This window comes from Nelumbo nucifera, chromosome 8 (genome assembly GCF_055504915.1).
Source record: "Nelumbo nucifera cultivar China Antique chromosome 8, China Antique-T2T, whole genome shotgun sequence".
Taxonomy (NCBI): domain Eukaryota; kingdom Viridiplantae; phylum Streptophyta; class Magnoliopsida; order Proteales; family Nelumbonaceae; genus Nelumbo; species Nelumbo nucifera.
The window spans coordinates 53,407,215-53,423,437 of NC_142656.1; the positions used below are offsets into that span (position 1 = coordinate 53,407,215).

Below are 16,223 nucleotides of genomic sequence, written 5' to 3' on the forward strand. Positions count from 1 at the left end.
AAAAGGAAGTTTTTAGATTCCAATCGTGGAGAGGTTTGAAAAGAGACTTGCATCTTGGAAGAAAAACTATCTATCTCTTGGAGGAAGAATCACCTTAATTAGGTCTACTCTAGCTAACTTGCCCATTTATTACCTTTCAGTTTTTAAGGTGCCTACAGGGGTGGCTAGCAAGTTGGAAAAGCTAATGAGAGATTTCCTGTGGGAGCCAGGGGAGGAGAAAAAGCATAGGGTTAGATGGGAGATGGTGTGTAGGAGTAAGCAAGATGGAGGGCTAGGCATTAGGAACTTAAGGAAGAGGAACTTGGCTTTACTAGGGAAAGGGTTGTGGAGATTTTCATTGGAGAAGGGAAAATTGTGGGCTAAGATAATTTGTAGTATTCGCGAGCTTGCAGAGAATGGTTGGGACTCTGCGATTCTAGCTATGGCTACAAGAGCATCACCTTAGAAATCAATCCAAGCTATTTTGCCTCTATTTTCTCCTTGGATCAGGTATGACTTACACTCAGGTAACCTCATAAAGTTTTGGGAACATGTTTGGGTTGGGGAGTCTCCTTTGAAAGACTAATTTCCGACTCTTTTTGCAATCTCCACTTTCGAAAATAAACCAATTGTCACATTCCTTATTCCCTCAAATTCAAATTTTGGGTTTGGTTGGAACTTGGGCTTGAGAGGAGCACTCAGGGATACAGAATTGGGTGGTACCTCAACTCTCTTGTCCATCCTTGATGGGATTTTCTTGGAGCCTATGAAAACAGATAGTAGGATATGGACTTTGTCTCCTTCCGGATCCTTTACTTGTGCCTCCTTCTTTAAAGCCCTAATACAACCGGAAATTCTTATTGGCTTGTCATTCCCTGTCAAGGAAGTGTGGTGTCAACCTATACCTCCGAGGTTGGGAGTTTCTGTTGGGAAGCTTTCCTGGAAAGAGTTAACACAGGTGATTTACTTCAAAGAAAAAGACCCAATAACTGTTTATCTCCACACTGGTGTGTTCTTTGCAAAGTTGTTGGTGAGTCTGGTTACCACTTACTAATATCCTGTGTTTTGGCAAAAAATATTTGGGAATGGTTTACTTCTTTGTTTGGGTGCAGGTGGATCTCCCAAACTAATGTGCAAAGCTTCTCTTCCTCTCTTGACTGCTCAACAAAAAGATCACGAATCATGTGGAGATGTGTGAGAGCTGCTGTTTGTTGGACAATATGGGAAGAAAGAAATTCAAGGATCTTTTCAGAAAAGGAGAGAGGTTTGGAAACCATGCTAGAAGTGATTCATATAATACACTGGCTGAAGACAATCGATGAGTTCACAGATTTTTCAACAGATGATATGTTAAGAAAATGGAAAAAAAGTGCTACTTCAGTCTCAAGCAAGAAGACCTCAAATCTCACATGGAACCCTCCACCTCCTGGTTTTATCAAACTAAATTTTGATGGCAGTAACATGGGGAATCCAGAGCCTTCGGGTATTGGGGGGTACTAAGAGATGAGAAAGGTAATGTAATAGCTATGTTCTCTGGGCCAATTGGAGTGGGAGCCTCTTTGAGGGCTGAGGTGTTAGCAGCTTTGGAAGGGGTACAAAGGGCCAAAGTCCTTAATGCCAAGAGAAAGTTCTGGATTCCCCATGCTAAAAGAAGACACCTCTAAGATGTGGAGATAGTGAGCTGCAGTAATGAAAAGAGAAAGTTCAAATGGCTGATCAAGGATATGGAAGTTCAATGTACTTGGGTAAAGAGAAATGCCAACTCCTTTGCTGATGGATTAGCTAGGAAAGGGGTTAATAGGGTTTCTGGGTTCTGAGCTCAGTTGTAATTGTTGTTGTTATCAGTTTGGGTGCATTCTCAACTTCTGGGGAGTTAAGATACCTTAGCTCCTATTCTTTGTAAGTTTATACCATTTAATGAAATCCGTGGTTATTGATCAAACAAAAAAAAAAAAAAATCCTTTGCTTCCTTCATATCATGTATTTGTTACTGCTTTGTCTGGTGTTTTGGGCTGCAAACTGATAGAATTGAATTAGGTATATGTAGATCCAATTTTGATTTGTTTATATTCGAATTGGATCTTATCCATCAGATTTATATTGGATTCAGATCAAATTTAGGTTTAATCGGATATTGAATAGTATAAATAAATTAAACTAAAAATGATTAACATATTTTATATTATTAAAATAAACTATACGTCTTTGACATTGTATTTCATACAAAATAAATTGAAAATTACTTGTATGAAACTTGAATCTATGACAATTTATTAAAAGCACAATATTCAAACTATTTTTAATAATAGGGATTTTCAAGAATGGGAAGTGGCTGAGGTGGTGAACCTGCCAAGTAGCCTAAATAGTTTCTCCTTTCAACCCCAAGATAGAGACAAATGGACATGGACCTGGGCTGCAGATGGAATTTTCTTGGTTAGATCCTTTGCTGATGGTCTGATTGGGGGAAGGATTGCAGACTTCCCTTGTAAGCAAGTATGGGTTCCCTCTTCGGTCTGGGCCTCTGCACTTGGGAAATGCCTAACAAGAAGTAATTTGGCTAAGAGGGGATTCAGTTTAGAGGAGACCTAAGTTGTGGAAACTGTGGTCTGGTCGAGGAATCCATGGACCAGCTATGCATTCATTGCGATCTTTCCTGTGGGTATATGCTGGGTTATGCTGAGCAAGTAAAGGAGCTGTTAAAAGGCTAGCACCTTCCGGGCTTATCAAAAAGAGGCAAGCTCATTTGGAGATCTATCCCTGCGGCAGTTATCAGCTCAATTTGGTATGAGAGGAATGACAGAATCTTCAGAAGAGAGAAGAAAAGCCCTGAAGTGTTGAACATGTGTATTGTGGCTAGGGTAGCATCCTGGGTGTCAGTCCTTCCTGAGTTTTGTGATCAGAATGTATTGTTGATGCTAAAGTCAGTCAGTATATGAGATTTCTGATCTAGGGGTGATCATGGGCTGGGCCGGGATTTGCCTTCATAACAACGGGCTTAGGCTAGGCCCGGTCCTGGCCTGCACTATGGGCCTAAAAATATAAGCTCATGCCAAGATTCCAGGCCTAATTATTGTATTTAGTTCCAAAGTCAAACAATTGTACTTTTTTTTCACTTATTGTCGTGGAGACAATAGTAACTTGTAAAACTTTAAACTTAATATCAAAATAAAAGCTTCTAACATAAAAGAAATTAAATAATTATACCTTATAATTTATAAGTTTCAATTGGTTATTAGTATACTAAAAATGATAATTTTAACAAACCAATTCTTCTATCAACAAAAAAGCAACCTAGAACCTATAATATCTATCAAAAAATAACCACTCATTGTCATGTAATATCCACAAAACAACTTTAAACATCTCTTTAAGGGGCTCTATCTTTCATTCAACCCCTACAAATAAAAAGTGAAATAAAAAAGATATTAGCAAAGTAAGAAAAAATGGTTCAAATTAATGTAAATAAATAAGTAATAAAATATTGAAAATGATTTCAATTTTACCCAAAACTTGTAACCACTCTAAACTTCAGATTTATCTTCATCAATGGAGGCTTCATCATTAGAAGATTCTGTTAGACAGTGTATGCCCTTAGCTTCAATCAGATTGATTACTTATTATTTATTGTAAATGAATAAAGTGCAGAATTGATTCATGTTATTATGGTATGTTTCTGTGTAATACCCTTAAACTGGACACTTATGAGACTTGTGTTAATTTAGAATCTTCACAGCCGTTGGATAGATCTGGGGAGATTTATTCTACCAAGGCTGACACTAATGTGTCGCCAAGTTGGTTGGGGTGGTTTGTCTTAGCTACCAGGGTGAGACCTAAGGTACATGCAGTGTGGGTTTTCTTGAAACCCTGAATCGGACCAAATTCCAGCATTGCCCTGGACCTTGGAGATAGATGGGCAAAACTGGAATGTTACACCTACCCCTAGACTCGATTATGGTACTGCACTAGGTGTCAGATTGGGCTGTCTTTGATATGCCAATCAGTGAGATCCTTTACCGAGTCAAAACCTGGGTATGTTAGGGCAGTCCAAGAATTCACCTGAGTGGGTGATCATAGTGACAGGATCATCCCCTTTGTCGGACAAAGTGAATGATCAGGGATCATAGTGACAGGATCATTCCCTTTGTTGTTGCTGAACCTTAACATCTGGAGTGAGGGGATGATAGACATTGAGTTCATTTTTGAGGTTCTTCATACTGGCATAGTACTCTTCTAGGGTTTTATTCCCTTGCTGCAAATCGAAATACTCCTGATAGAGCTGATATACCCTTGTAGTATTATCCTGCCCAGAATAAAGCTTCTTGGCATGTTCCCATATGTCCTTAGTTGTATCTAAGAACATAAAGTTGGCACTTATTTTGGGTTCCATACTATTCCATAACCATGTCATGATTTGGGCATCTTCTTGTTCCCAATCATCAAACCCTGAAGAGTTAGCAGGTGGTTTATCTTCCTTCACATGCTTCACTTTCCTCTTTGCCTTGAGAAAAACTTCTAATGACTTGGCCCATGGTACACAGTTCTCACCATTAAGTTTGATGGAGGTCATTTGGACATTTAAAAAATCAGAGGAAATCATGACACTCGATTTCTGGTCACCACTCACATCTCCCATCGAAGCCATTCTAGTCTACAAAGTCGGTTCTACCCGTCACACACAAAAAAACAGTTCCAACCACTGCACTATAGTTCGTTAGCTACCACACAAGCACACTTGCAATCACCAAGTACTGACCTTAGCATACATTCGGCCACTTCAACCACCACTGTACTGCTAACATGCAGATTTAAAACCACAAAGAATCCCTCTTGAAACAGCTCATTAGAGGGTTCAGACCACCACCACTGCACCTACTCAACCACCATAGCTGTCACACCCATGGTGACAACACTACACGAAAAAAAAAAACCTTTTCTTTCTGGTCACTCGACTGTTGTTCTCTTTTCCTGTCACCAGAAGTCCAACCTCTGAACCCTAGAAGTTGCCGCAGGAATCTGGGTTGTGCCGCAGTCTGCTACCCCAAATTTCTCGCACCAGAGAAAAACGAAAAAAAAAAAAACTGAGAAATATATGTTGAGGAAGTTGTAATCGACTGCTGTCAACCTGGCTCTGATACCATGTTTGTGCTATAGCTACAATAGTTCGAACCAGGAGAAAAGAAGAAGATGAAAGAATGGTAAGATACATCGTATGGACGCCAAAAGGGTGCGGAATGGGTGGGCGAATTTCAAAAATTTCTTACCCTTCTTCCAACCGGGAATCATATTCCCTAAATTTAGAATACAGTATTCAAGGATCTGACTTGAACCAAAACCGAAACAGATCTGTACCACAAGAAAAGGGAAGGGATATACCTGATCCGGAGAAACAGTATCTTCCAACGTTGGTGTTCACGCCCAAAGAAAACTCCCAAGAACTGCTCCCACTGAAGATGACACAGTGATAATGAAGCAGAACCAACAATGTTCGTCCCACGAACCAGGTCCTTTTGAAGAACTCGATGGAAGCAATGAGCACCACACACGATCAACCTTTCAACAAAGATTGATATCAAGAACCTTTCTTGATCTTTCCCTTACAGAGAAATCGAACTAGCAGTAGATGGCGGCTGAAACTGGAGGAGAGAACTAGAGCAGAAGGTGGCGAATAGCTTTCTTCTCTCTAGGGTTTTCTCTGAGATCCTATCTCAAGTTGCAGTGTGTTCTGCGAATCACCCTTAGGGTTCGAATTCTTGTAATTCGAAATTAGGGTTTCCTCCTCCTTACTTAGTGATTAAGAAACCTCCTAATCTCATTTAGGAGTTATCCTAATCCAAATCTGTATTTGGATAAGGAGTCTTCTTAATCCTATCTGCAGATTAGATCAGCCCACTCCTGATCTTATCAGGAGGTTACCAGATTCAAATCCTAATTTGAATTTGGTCTCCATGAGTGGATAGGGCTAAGACCCAATCCTTTTGGCTTGACCTAATCCTCAGATCCGCCCCTTTAAGTGGCTGATCAAATCAGCCCAGATCGAAATGGGCTTTAGGCCCAATATGCATCAAATGCTCAATAAACTTCCAAACTGCTGCCCAGTTGGGCTTCTTTGTATGGTGTGGGACCCAAGCATTGATCTACACATCAGCCACATGGGTTCGGCCCAACCTCTGTTACAAAGCCTAGCCGAATTCACTAGAAATCCCAGTGAACCCCTTGAGCCCATCACATGGACTCTATGGGCCCAACACTTACACTAAGTGGTCCCTAGGCCAAGCCATCTTATAAAAACCTAGGGACTGTGGGCAGATGCAAGATTAGCCCATCAGGTATAACCCTAAATGGTTTTACACTTAACCTCTCAGCCCATAATGGTCCAAACACTGCCCGACAAGAGAGGACCTCTCCCTCGACTGCAAGGCACAATGCTGCATTTTTCTCTAGGATGGATCCCGGGGATTAAAACCCTTTTTGCAAACGAATTGAAACCGTACATATATATTATATGATCACCCACTCAGATGGGTTCATGAACCATCCCAACATACCCAGGTTTTGACCCCCTCTAAGGATGTCACTAATTGGCATATCAAAGACAGCCCAATCCGCCACCTAGTGCAGTATCATAATCGAGTCTAGGGGTCAGGTGTAACTTTCCAGTTTTGCCCACTCATCACCAAGGTTCAGGGCAATACTGGAAATCTGGTCTGATTCGGGGTTTCAAGCTGAACCCTCATTGCATGTACCTCGGGTCTCACTCTGGTGGCTGAGACAAGCCTCCACAACCAACTTGGCGGCACATCAGTGACAGCCTTATCAGGATAGGTCTCCCCAAACCGACCCACTGGCTGTGAACATTCTAAACTAACACAAGTCTCATTAAGTGTCCAGTTTAAGGGTCTTACACAGAAACATACCATACAACTTGAATCAAACATGCACTTTATTCATTTACACTAAATGTCCAAAGTACATCAAAACTGATTGGAGCTAAGGGCATACAAACTGTCTAACAGAAGAAGAAGAAGAAGAAGAAGAAGAGAACAGTCAAACATGATAGGATAAACCCTATTACTCGACCCTTAATATGGATTAGCCTCTAATTAGTAGTACAAAGACTAAACTGCCCCCACTTAAGTATGGGACAGGAAGTCACTATTAAGACTGCCACATAAGCACATAACTTAACAGAAATAAAATGACTAATCTACCCTTATTCGGCTAGCTCTAACATTCCCCTTCCCCTTAAGAGCGTCGGGATTGAACCCATTTAATTCAATCCTGCTCTGTTTCACCTACAGGATTCTGATCCGTAAGTGATCGATTCAGATTGATTGAGAGAGGGAGAAAGGATTCACTATTTGAATTGATTTTGAAGTGATCTTCAAATACCTCAAGCCCCAGCTCATGATTCCAAAGTCGAAATGATGTTTTCTGAAAACAATGCAGTCTCATCCAAAACAATTTTATCCACTGCTGCCTCTCTGGCTACATCAGTGATGCTCGTCCATTCGATAGTCTACGACTTCTTACCCCATCTTCTTCGGCATCCGAAGCCTCCTCGGTCGTTTCTCCTCCGAGTTAACCATGGTCATCGAAGAATTTGATGGCCTCACCAGCAATGAAATCTATGACGTTGTCGAGATCTACTTGGGCACCAAGGTCAACCTCTCCACCCGAAGAGTGAAGGTCAGGAAACCTGAGGAGAAGAACTTTACTGTCACCATGGAGAGAAACGAAGAGATAGTAGATGTGTTCAATCGTGTAAGATTCAAGTGGAAATTCGTATGTGCGGCGGTGGAGTCCCAAATTTTCAACCACTAGCGCCATTTCAATTTGACAGTCCGATCTGAAGTCCGATCGTTCGAGCTAAGCTTCCACAAGAAGCATAAAGACAAGGTTTTGAGTTCTTACTTTCCATACATATTGGAGAAATCAAAGGCCATCAAGGAAAAGAAGACATTGAAGTTTGTTAACCGTGAATTACAATGGCTATTACGATAACCCATCAGACGCATGGAGATTGATTAACCTAGATCACCCAGCGACCTTTGAGACGCTGGCCATGGAGCCGGATCTAGAGAAAGCAGTAATGGAGAGAGAGAAAGAGATCGGGATTGAATTAAATGGGTTCAATTCCGTCGCTGCTAAGGGGAAGGGGAAGAAGAGAGAGAGGTGAGAGGGAGAGAGATAGAAATGTGAAGGAATCTAAGGTAGAGGGGATTACCGCCGGTCCACCGCTGTTGTTAGTGTATTGTGCGGTCGGGGAAGATGAACAGTGTTTTTCTCGTCCAAATAGTTATTACAAGGGTAATATGGGGATTAAAAAATATTGCAATGGCCTTTTTGGATGGAAGGCTAACGGAAGGGGGTCTTTGTCTCACGGTCACAGTACAGGGGGTGGGGGTTTGTCGCAAAACAAAGTACAGTGGGGTCTTTGTCACAAACCCCATAGTACGGGGGGTCTTTGTAATTTACCCTATATTTTAATAACACTATATAACAAAGTTGAACTCAATGGAAACCCTAAACCCTAATTGGCAAATCCCATTTGTTCAATTGACTTCCAGTATTCGACAAGATTGTTCAGCATATGGTAGACCATTTGGTTCACCATACTTCGCTACAAGTATGGTGTTTTTGTTTTGTTCTGTTTTCATTTTGGAGCAAGCTGGTTATTGGGATTAGACAAATAGTCTTCCTCTTATTGGGTGTCTCTCGAACAGTTTTATCTTCTATTTAATGAATTAATCATCCTCCTTCCTGCTATTTGTCATTGCTCTATTCAAGATGGGTGGAAGCAACTCATGATTGAGTAGTTTCTAGTCCCCTTCGTTCTTAAGTAAAAAACCGTGCCGTAGCTGTACACATCAGTCAGTGAAGCCATGTTAGAGACTCTTGTTGTTGATCCAGTCCTGTGCTAAGTACCCACAAGTCCCTTTCATTCTGGTAAAGATAATTTGTTAATCCTGATTTTTTTTATCAATAACAATACTTTCATTAATCAATTAGAATAATTAATTATACAAAGGGGAAGATAAACTCTCTTAACTCCCACAACGAGGAAACCAGAATTACAACTGAGCCCATCAGCAAATGAATTAGCAGATCTCTTCACCCAACTGAACTTTATTTCCATGTCCTTAACCAGCCATCTGAATTTTCTCCTTTTGTTGTTGTAGTTCCATGATCCAGCCTTGTCTTCTTGCAGCCACCCTACCACCACCTCTGAATCCCCTTCAATTGCAAGCCTTCTAATGTTCATATCCTTTGCTCCTTCGGCACCTTCCAAGACTGCAAAGATCTCAGCCTTGAAATAGTCACTGCTCCTGATTGGGCCTGAGAACATAGCTAAAACAGTCTCATTCTCATCCCTAAATACACCCCCTATGCCTGACTGCCCAGGATTCCCTCTACTACTACCATCAAAGTTCAGCTTTATAAATCCAGTGGGGGGAGGGGTCCAAGACAGACTAGACTCATTTTGATCTGGGCACTGCTAGCAATCTCTCTCCAATTCCTTAGCAGATCATCCACAGTAAAATCTGTGAATAGGTCTGATGATTTCAGCCACTGAACTACCCTGATGTGAATCAGCTCTATCAAAATTTCAACACTTCTCTTTCAGAGAAAAGTCTTGAATTCCTTTCTTCCCAAACTGACCAGCACACCGCAGACCTTAGGCATCTCCACATAGTTCTACCCCTTTTCAAATGCCACCTAAAAAAAGAAGAACCAAAAAGGCTCTATACATCAACAGGGGAGTTCCACCCAAGCCCAAAGAGAGAAAATGCCCATTCCCAAATAGTTTTGGCAACTTGGCAAGAAATCAAAAGGTGAAAACCAGTCTCCCTATCAGCTTTACAAAGAATACACTTATGAGGGAATAAACAAGTCTTGGGTCTCTTTCTTTGAAGCAAATCACTAGTGTTGATTCTATTCAAAAATAACTCCCAGCAAAAACTTCCAACCCTAGGAGGAATGGGCTTGCACTAGATCTCTTTAACAGGGAAAGAAAAGCCTATGGGATTATCTGGCTGAGTCAAGACTTTAAAGAAGGAAGCACAAGAAAAGGAATCTGAGGGGGTGGGGGTCCAAATTCTAGTGCCTTCCTTGGTGGGGTCCAAGAAAACATTTTCAAGAATACCCAGGAGAGCCAAAGTGTTGTTCAGGTCTGTATCTCTAACAACCCTTCTCAAGCCCAGGTTCCAACCAAACCCAGAAGTCGAGGAAGAAGAGACAATGAAGGAGTATATGGGCTCATTTTTTAGGTCGAAGAAAGCATACAAAGACAGAAACTGGTCCTTCAAAGGGGAATTCCCCACCCAAGTTTGTTCCCAAAATTTTATGAGGTTGCTTGAGTTTAATATGAAATGAATGGTAGGATCCATCGTATGGACGCCAAAACTGTTGCGGAATGGGTGGGCGAATTTCAAAAATTTCCTATCTTCCTTCCAATTGGGAATCGCATTCCCTGATTTTAGAATCAAAATTCAAGGATCCTACTTGAACCAAACCAAACCAGATTTGAACCAAAAGACAAGGGAGGGATTATACCTGATCCAAAGAAGCAGTATCTCCCAAAGTTGGTGTTCACGCCCAAAGAAGATCCCAAGATCAACTCCCACTGAAGATGACACAGTGATGATGGAGCTGAACCAGCAGTGTTCGTCCCACGAACCAGGCTCTTCTGAAGAAATCGATGGAAGACTGTGAGCACCACACGAACAATCAAGAACCTTTCTTCATCTTCTCTAAATGAGAACTCGAACTGGCAGAAAAGGGTGGTGGCAGCTGCTGGAGGAGAAAGCTAGAGAAGAAGATGGCGAACTGTTGTTTTCTTCTCTAGGGTTATCTGAGATCCTATCTCAAGAATGCAGAGTTGTCTGCTAAAACTCCCTAGGGTTCAAATTCAAGTAATTCAAATTAGGGTTTTCCTCTTTCTTAATGATTAAGAAAACCTCCTAATCATATCAAGAGTTGCCCTTATCCAAATCTGTATTTGAATTAGAACTCTTCTTAATCTTATCTGCAGATTAGATCATCTTTTGGGTTTAACCTAATCTCAGATCCACCCCCTTAAGTGACTGATCAAATCAGCCCAGATCGAAATGGGCTTTAGACTCAATATGTATTAAGTGCTCAATTGTCTTCCAACCTGTTGCCCAGTTGGGCTTTTTTGTATGGCGTGGGACCCAAGCATTGATCTACACACCAGCCACATGGGTTCAGCCCAGCCTCTGTTACAAGGCCTAGCCAAATTCACTGGAAAGCCCAGTGAACCCCTTGAGCCCATCACATGGACCCCATGGGCCCAACACTTACACTAAGTGGTCCCTGGGCCAAGCCATCTTATAAAAACCCAGAGACTGTGGGCAGATGCAAGATTAGCCCATCAGGTATTATCCTAAATGGACTTACACTCAACCTCTCAGCCCATAATGATCAAGCACTGCCCGACAAGAGAGGACCTCTCCCTCGGCTGCAAGGAGCAGTGCTGCACTTAGCAGTGCTGCACTTTCTACTCACATGGATCCCGGGAATTAAAACCATTTGCAAACATTTTGAAACCATACATATCTATATATATATCATATATATAAATTTTGCAAAACAAATTCCAACGATTGAAATCAACTGCTAGCAATTTGGTTTCCATCAGAGAGAGTGCATCCCCGATCATTACCTTTGTCCGACAAAGGGGCTGATCCCGTCACTATGATCACCCACTCAGATGAATTCTCAGACTGTCCCAACATACCCAGGCTTTGACCCCCGCTAAGGATCTCACTGATTGGCATATCAAAGACAGCCCGATCCGACACTTAGTGCAGTACCATAATCGGGTCTAGGGGTCAGGTGTAACTTTCCAGTTTTGCCCATCAATCTCCAAGGTCCAGGGCAATACTAGAAATCTGGTCCGGTTCAAGGGTTCAAGTAATCCTACACTGCGTGTGCCTTGGGTCTCACCCTGGCGGCTGAGACAAGCCACCCCAACAGTTGGCAGCACACCAGTGTCAGCCTTGGTAGGATAAATCTCCCCAGACTTATCCAACGGCTGTGAACATTTAAAACCAACACAAGTTTCATTAAGTGTCTAGTTTTAGGGTCTTACACAGAAGCATACCACACAACATGAATCAAACATGTATTTTATTTATTTACATTAAATATCAAAAGTACATCAAAACTGATTGAAGCTAAGGGCATACAAAAACTGTCCAACATAATATATACCTGATTAAAGGGGAGAAGACAGGTAATAAGTCATGGATGGCTTTCCAAGGTGAAGAACTTGTAGTCCTTGCCATGAATACTCACCACAATTTTAGCCCACAGCTTCTTCTCTAAAGAAAACCTCCATAACCATTTCCTCAATAAGGCCACATTCCTTTTTCTAATGTTCCCAATCCCTAAACCTCCTGACCTCTTGCTTCTAACCACCACCTCCCACCCCACCTTATAGTCCCTCTTCTCCTCTCCTGGCTCCCACAGAAAGTCTCTCATCATCTTTTCCAACCTATTGGACACCTTTGCTGGAATCTTGAATACTGATATTTTTGCTAACCAAAAATCAGCAGTTTGAACTTTGAACTTGTAGCCGGTCATCTAAAAGGCCCACAACCACCATGTAGATTAGCTAGCCTCTGAGCACTATCTCAATCCCTGCAGTCACTCTACAAAGAATCTAGTAAGCCATGTCCAATGAACCCGTAAACCAAGAATTTCTCCAGTCCTTCAGTACAGTAGCCTCTAAGCCTAACTATGGTGAAATTTTGGCTAACCAAAAATCAGCAGTTTGAACTATGAACTTGTAGCCGGTCATCTAAAAGGCCCACAACCACCATGTAGATTAGCTAGCCTCTGAGCACTATCTCAATCCCCGCAGTCACTCTACAAAGAATCTAGTGAGCCATGTCCAATGAACTCGTAAACCAAGAATTTCTCCGGTCCTTCAGTACAGTAGCCTCTAAGCCTAACTATGGTGAATGCTTTTGTTGACCGTTATCTATGCATATAGTTCCTTTTGTCTCTGATTTTGCTTGTTTGTATTTGCAGGTAATTATGGATTTCAAATGTAATCAATTCTTATCAGGTCAGACCCAGTTAGCCCAATTAATAATCAGTAAATTCTGGGTCTGGTTTATAGACCCTATACGGTCTGGTTTGGGACTGGATCTACACAATTTTCTGATTTTGCTTGTTTGTATTTTCAGGTAATTATAGATTTCAAATGTAATCAATTCTTATCAGGTCAGACCCAGTTAGCCCAATTAATAATCAGTAAATTCTGGGTCTGGTTTATAGACCCTATACGGTCTGGTTTGGGACTGGATCTACACAATTTTCGTATCAGTTCGACATGGTCCACCCTGTCCCAGACCATACCCAACTCATTGAAAGCTCTGTTCAAAAGTTGATGGCTTGGTTGAGTTGTACTAGGCCATATTGGTTGGTTGAAATGTACTAGGCCATGTTGGTTTCTAAGGGGTTCATCAAATTTATGGTATAGATTATGAAAATGCTTACTTTCTATTAGTTATTAAGGTGATCCTTGTGAATAAATTTGGTGTTTTACATCACTTGGATATAAAATATTTTTTGCATGAGGCCCCAAGGAAGAAGGAAGTTTACTCGACCCCTTGCTTTTAATTTCTAATGAGGAAAGAAATGTGTAGGCTCAAAAGTTTGGCTTTGCGAGGAGACAGGCAAACCAAATTTATTTTGTATTGGATGTTTATGTTGGTGACATGTTATTTCTTCTTTTTTATCAAAAATTGTCAATTTATTTATTGATGAAAATAGAAGATTTGTCTTCGTAGCCAGCATTAAAGCTTTTGCCAAACTCTCATGATGATGATGATGAAAATAGAAGATTATGTGCATCAGAGATCATATGCCAACTAAGATAACTAGTCTCGACTAGTCCTCTTACATTTATGCATGAGAAAACCCTTGTCCCCGACAATTCCTCAATACAATTCACTCCAACTTACCCCTTGATTGACTAGCCCATCAGTCGTGGTATGTGATTATCAATTCGGCTGTCACCTGTTAGTTTATTGATTTCCCTCACCCTGTGTCTAAATCTCCACTCTCCTGCATTCCTTTTTCGCCACCTATGGCAACATGCCAGTCCCCTTCAACCAAAAATATTTCTCAACTTCAAGGAATTAGCTAATCAAAGACCCCATAGAACATCCATAACTTCTGACTTCTTGTAGTCACCTACCTTTATCAGACCTGAACATACTGCCAAGATGTTTCCCATTGAATTTCTGAGAAGCCCCCTAACATGGACCTGGGTTGTCTAGGTGCAGCTATCAAAATACGGTTATAGATTATTTTTGAATTTGGAGGGGACCCCTTCGGATCTCCTACCCACTGTAACCCTGCCCACACATCACTACAGCCGCACATTGTGAAGATCTCATTAATTTACATGTTACCATTCATGGGAGATGTACCCAATGTACCAATGTACAGTTGTATTGTCCTGTGGGTGGGTTGTTGGTAGGATTCATGTGGGTAGGAGATACGAATTGCCAGTAAGATGGGTGCTCTCTCCTTAACATGGAGGTTGATGCCACTTGTTGCCAATTCATTGTGATAACATCTTTTGAGAAGTGGTAAAATGTTTCTAGAGAATAGACAACTTTGATTATAATGTTTTTAATGAAACACCTGGGCACTTATCCCTGAAGACAAGGTTCAAAATATCGGTACAGTCCGGACTGTGTCGTGGCTCATATTTTTTCTAACCTGGTTTAGAGGGGCCTATCTACCTCTCTGAACTGGGTTAGACCCCAAAACACCCATTGTAGGGGATATCGGGAAGCCCACAATACTATATGCATCGGCTGATACAGCCTAATACATATCGAAATTTTGAACCTTGCTTGAAGATGTGTCTCTCTCCTCCCACAAGCACTTAAACTCCACTTACAACCGAAGAAAAATCCCAAATGAATGATGCAAAACAACAGGGTGAAAGGTAGTTTCCCCACTAGCCTTACAAAGGGTAAATACACCAAGTCAAAGGAACAGAAAGGCTGCCTTCGTATCATCTCATAAGTATTAATGTTTTCATGAAAAACTATCCAAGTGAAGTTTGAGAGTAGCCATTTATTATATGATTTGTCATTAGGAGTGTTCTAATTTGGATGATAAACCGAAAATTGATCTTAGTTTGTTTTGGTTAATTTGGGTCAGTTAGGTTTGGTTTTTGTTTTTTTACAAAATCGGTTTTCAGTTTTGGTTGAGATTTTTAATCGAACCGAACTGAAAACCGAATTAGTGGTTATATCTAATTAAGTTTATTAAATATATGATATTCTATTTAATACTTATACTTATTAATTAATAATTATTATCTTTTTCAATAGCCAATTCGCAATTCTCCATTGTGCTTTAGGCCTATTCTAGCTCGTAATTAATAATAGTTAATTAAATTGTCTAGAGACTCTAAACAACTAAAGTATTAAAACCTAGACTAATTATTAATTATTCATTAATTGTTTATGAAGAATGGGTGTAGTTGTTTTAATAATTAGTTATTAAATTTTTCATTAAATGAGTATAGTTGTATTAGTTGTTCATTAAAACCTAAATTAATTATTAAAAACCTAGACTAAAGACTAATAATTAAGTATTCATTAATTATTAAAAATGAACCAACCCGAACTGAATTCGTTTAGGGCCAGTTCAGTTCTAAACTCTAGTTCGGTTCTATTGTTGGGAGAGATGGTCAATCAAATAGTTAGTTAGGTCATCGATTCTAATCAAACCAAACCAAACCAACTAATTGCATACCTCGAGTGCTCACCAAGGAGGTATTAAATAGTGATGTGACATGACCATTGTTCAATAATCAAATCGAAACAGTTAGAAAAAAGGTATGACCCATAGAAATTCTCAAATAGGTGAAGATAGATTATCATTTTGTGCTTAGGGATGATTCCCACAGAAATCCAATCCTCTTTGAAAATGTTGATAGAGAGCATCAAAATCTGATATAATTGGACTGGATTATAATTTGGCCTGTTTGTAGGTTTACAAAAGATAATATCATAGATGTTATGTTTATTGGACTAAACGGTCTTACCCAAGAGGGGGTGAAGTGGGCATGACTTAAAATTTTTACTCAAAAATCAAATCTAAGCCTTTTTCAAAAAATGAAACTAAATGTTGTGAAAATGGACATTTAGAATGTGTATCTGCAGTATGATTAAAGTAGTTACACAAAT

The 16,223-nt window shown here is 40.5% G+C and overlaps 1 protein-coding gene across 6 annotated transcripts in view; it reads left to right on the forward strand.

The window, feature by feature from the left end:
• Positions 1–13,810, forward strand: part of LOC148790012 (uncharacterized) — a 42,949-nt gene extending 29,139 nt beyond the window's left edge. For 3 of the 6 annotated variants that reach the window (XM_088892759.1, XM_088892755.1, XM_088892757.1), the window contains one exon: positions 13,036–13,810. In XM_088892759.1, coding sequence (XP_088748885.1) covers positions 13,036–13,058 — 23 coding nt within the window. In that variant the 3' untranslated portion in view covers positions 13,059–13,810. The other 3 variants (XM_088892756.1, XM_088892758.1, XM_088892760.1) reach the window with 2 other exon arrangements.
• Positions 13,811–16,223: the final 2,413 nt, after the last annotated feature.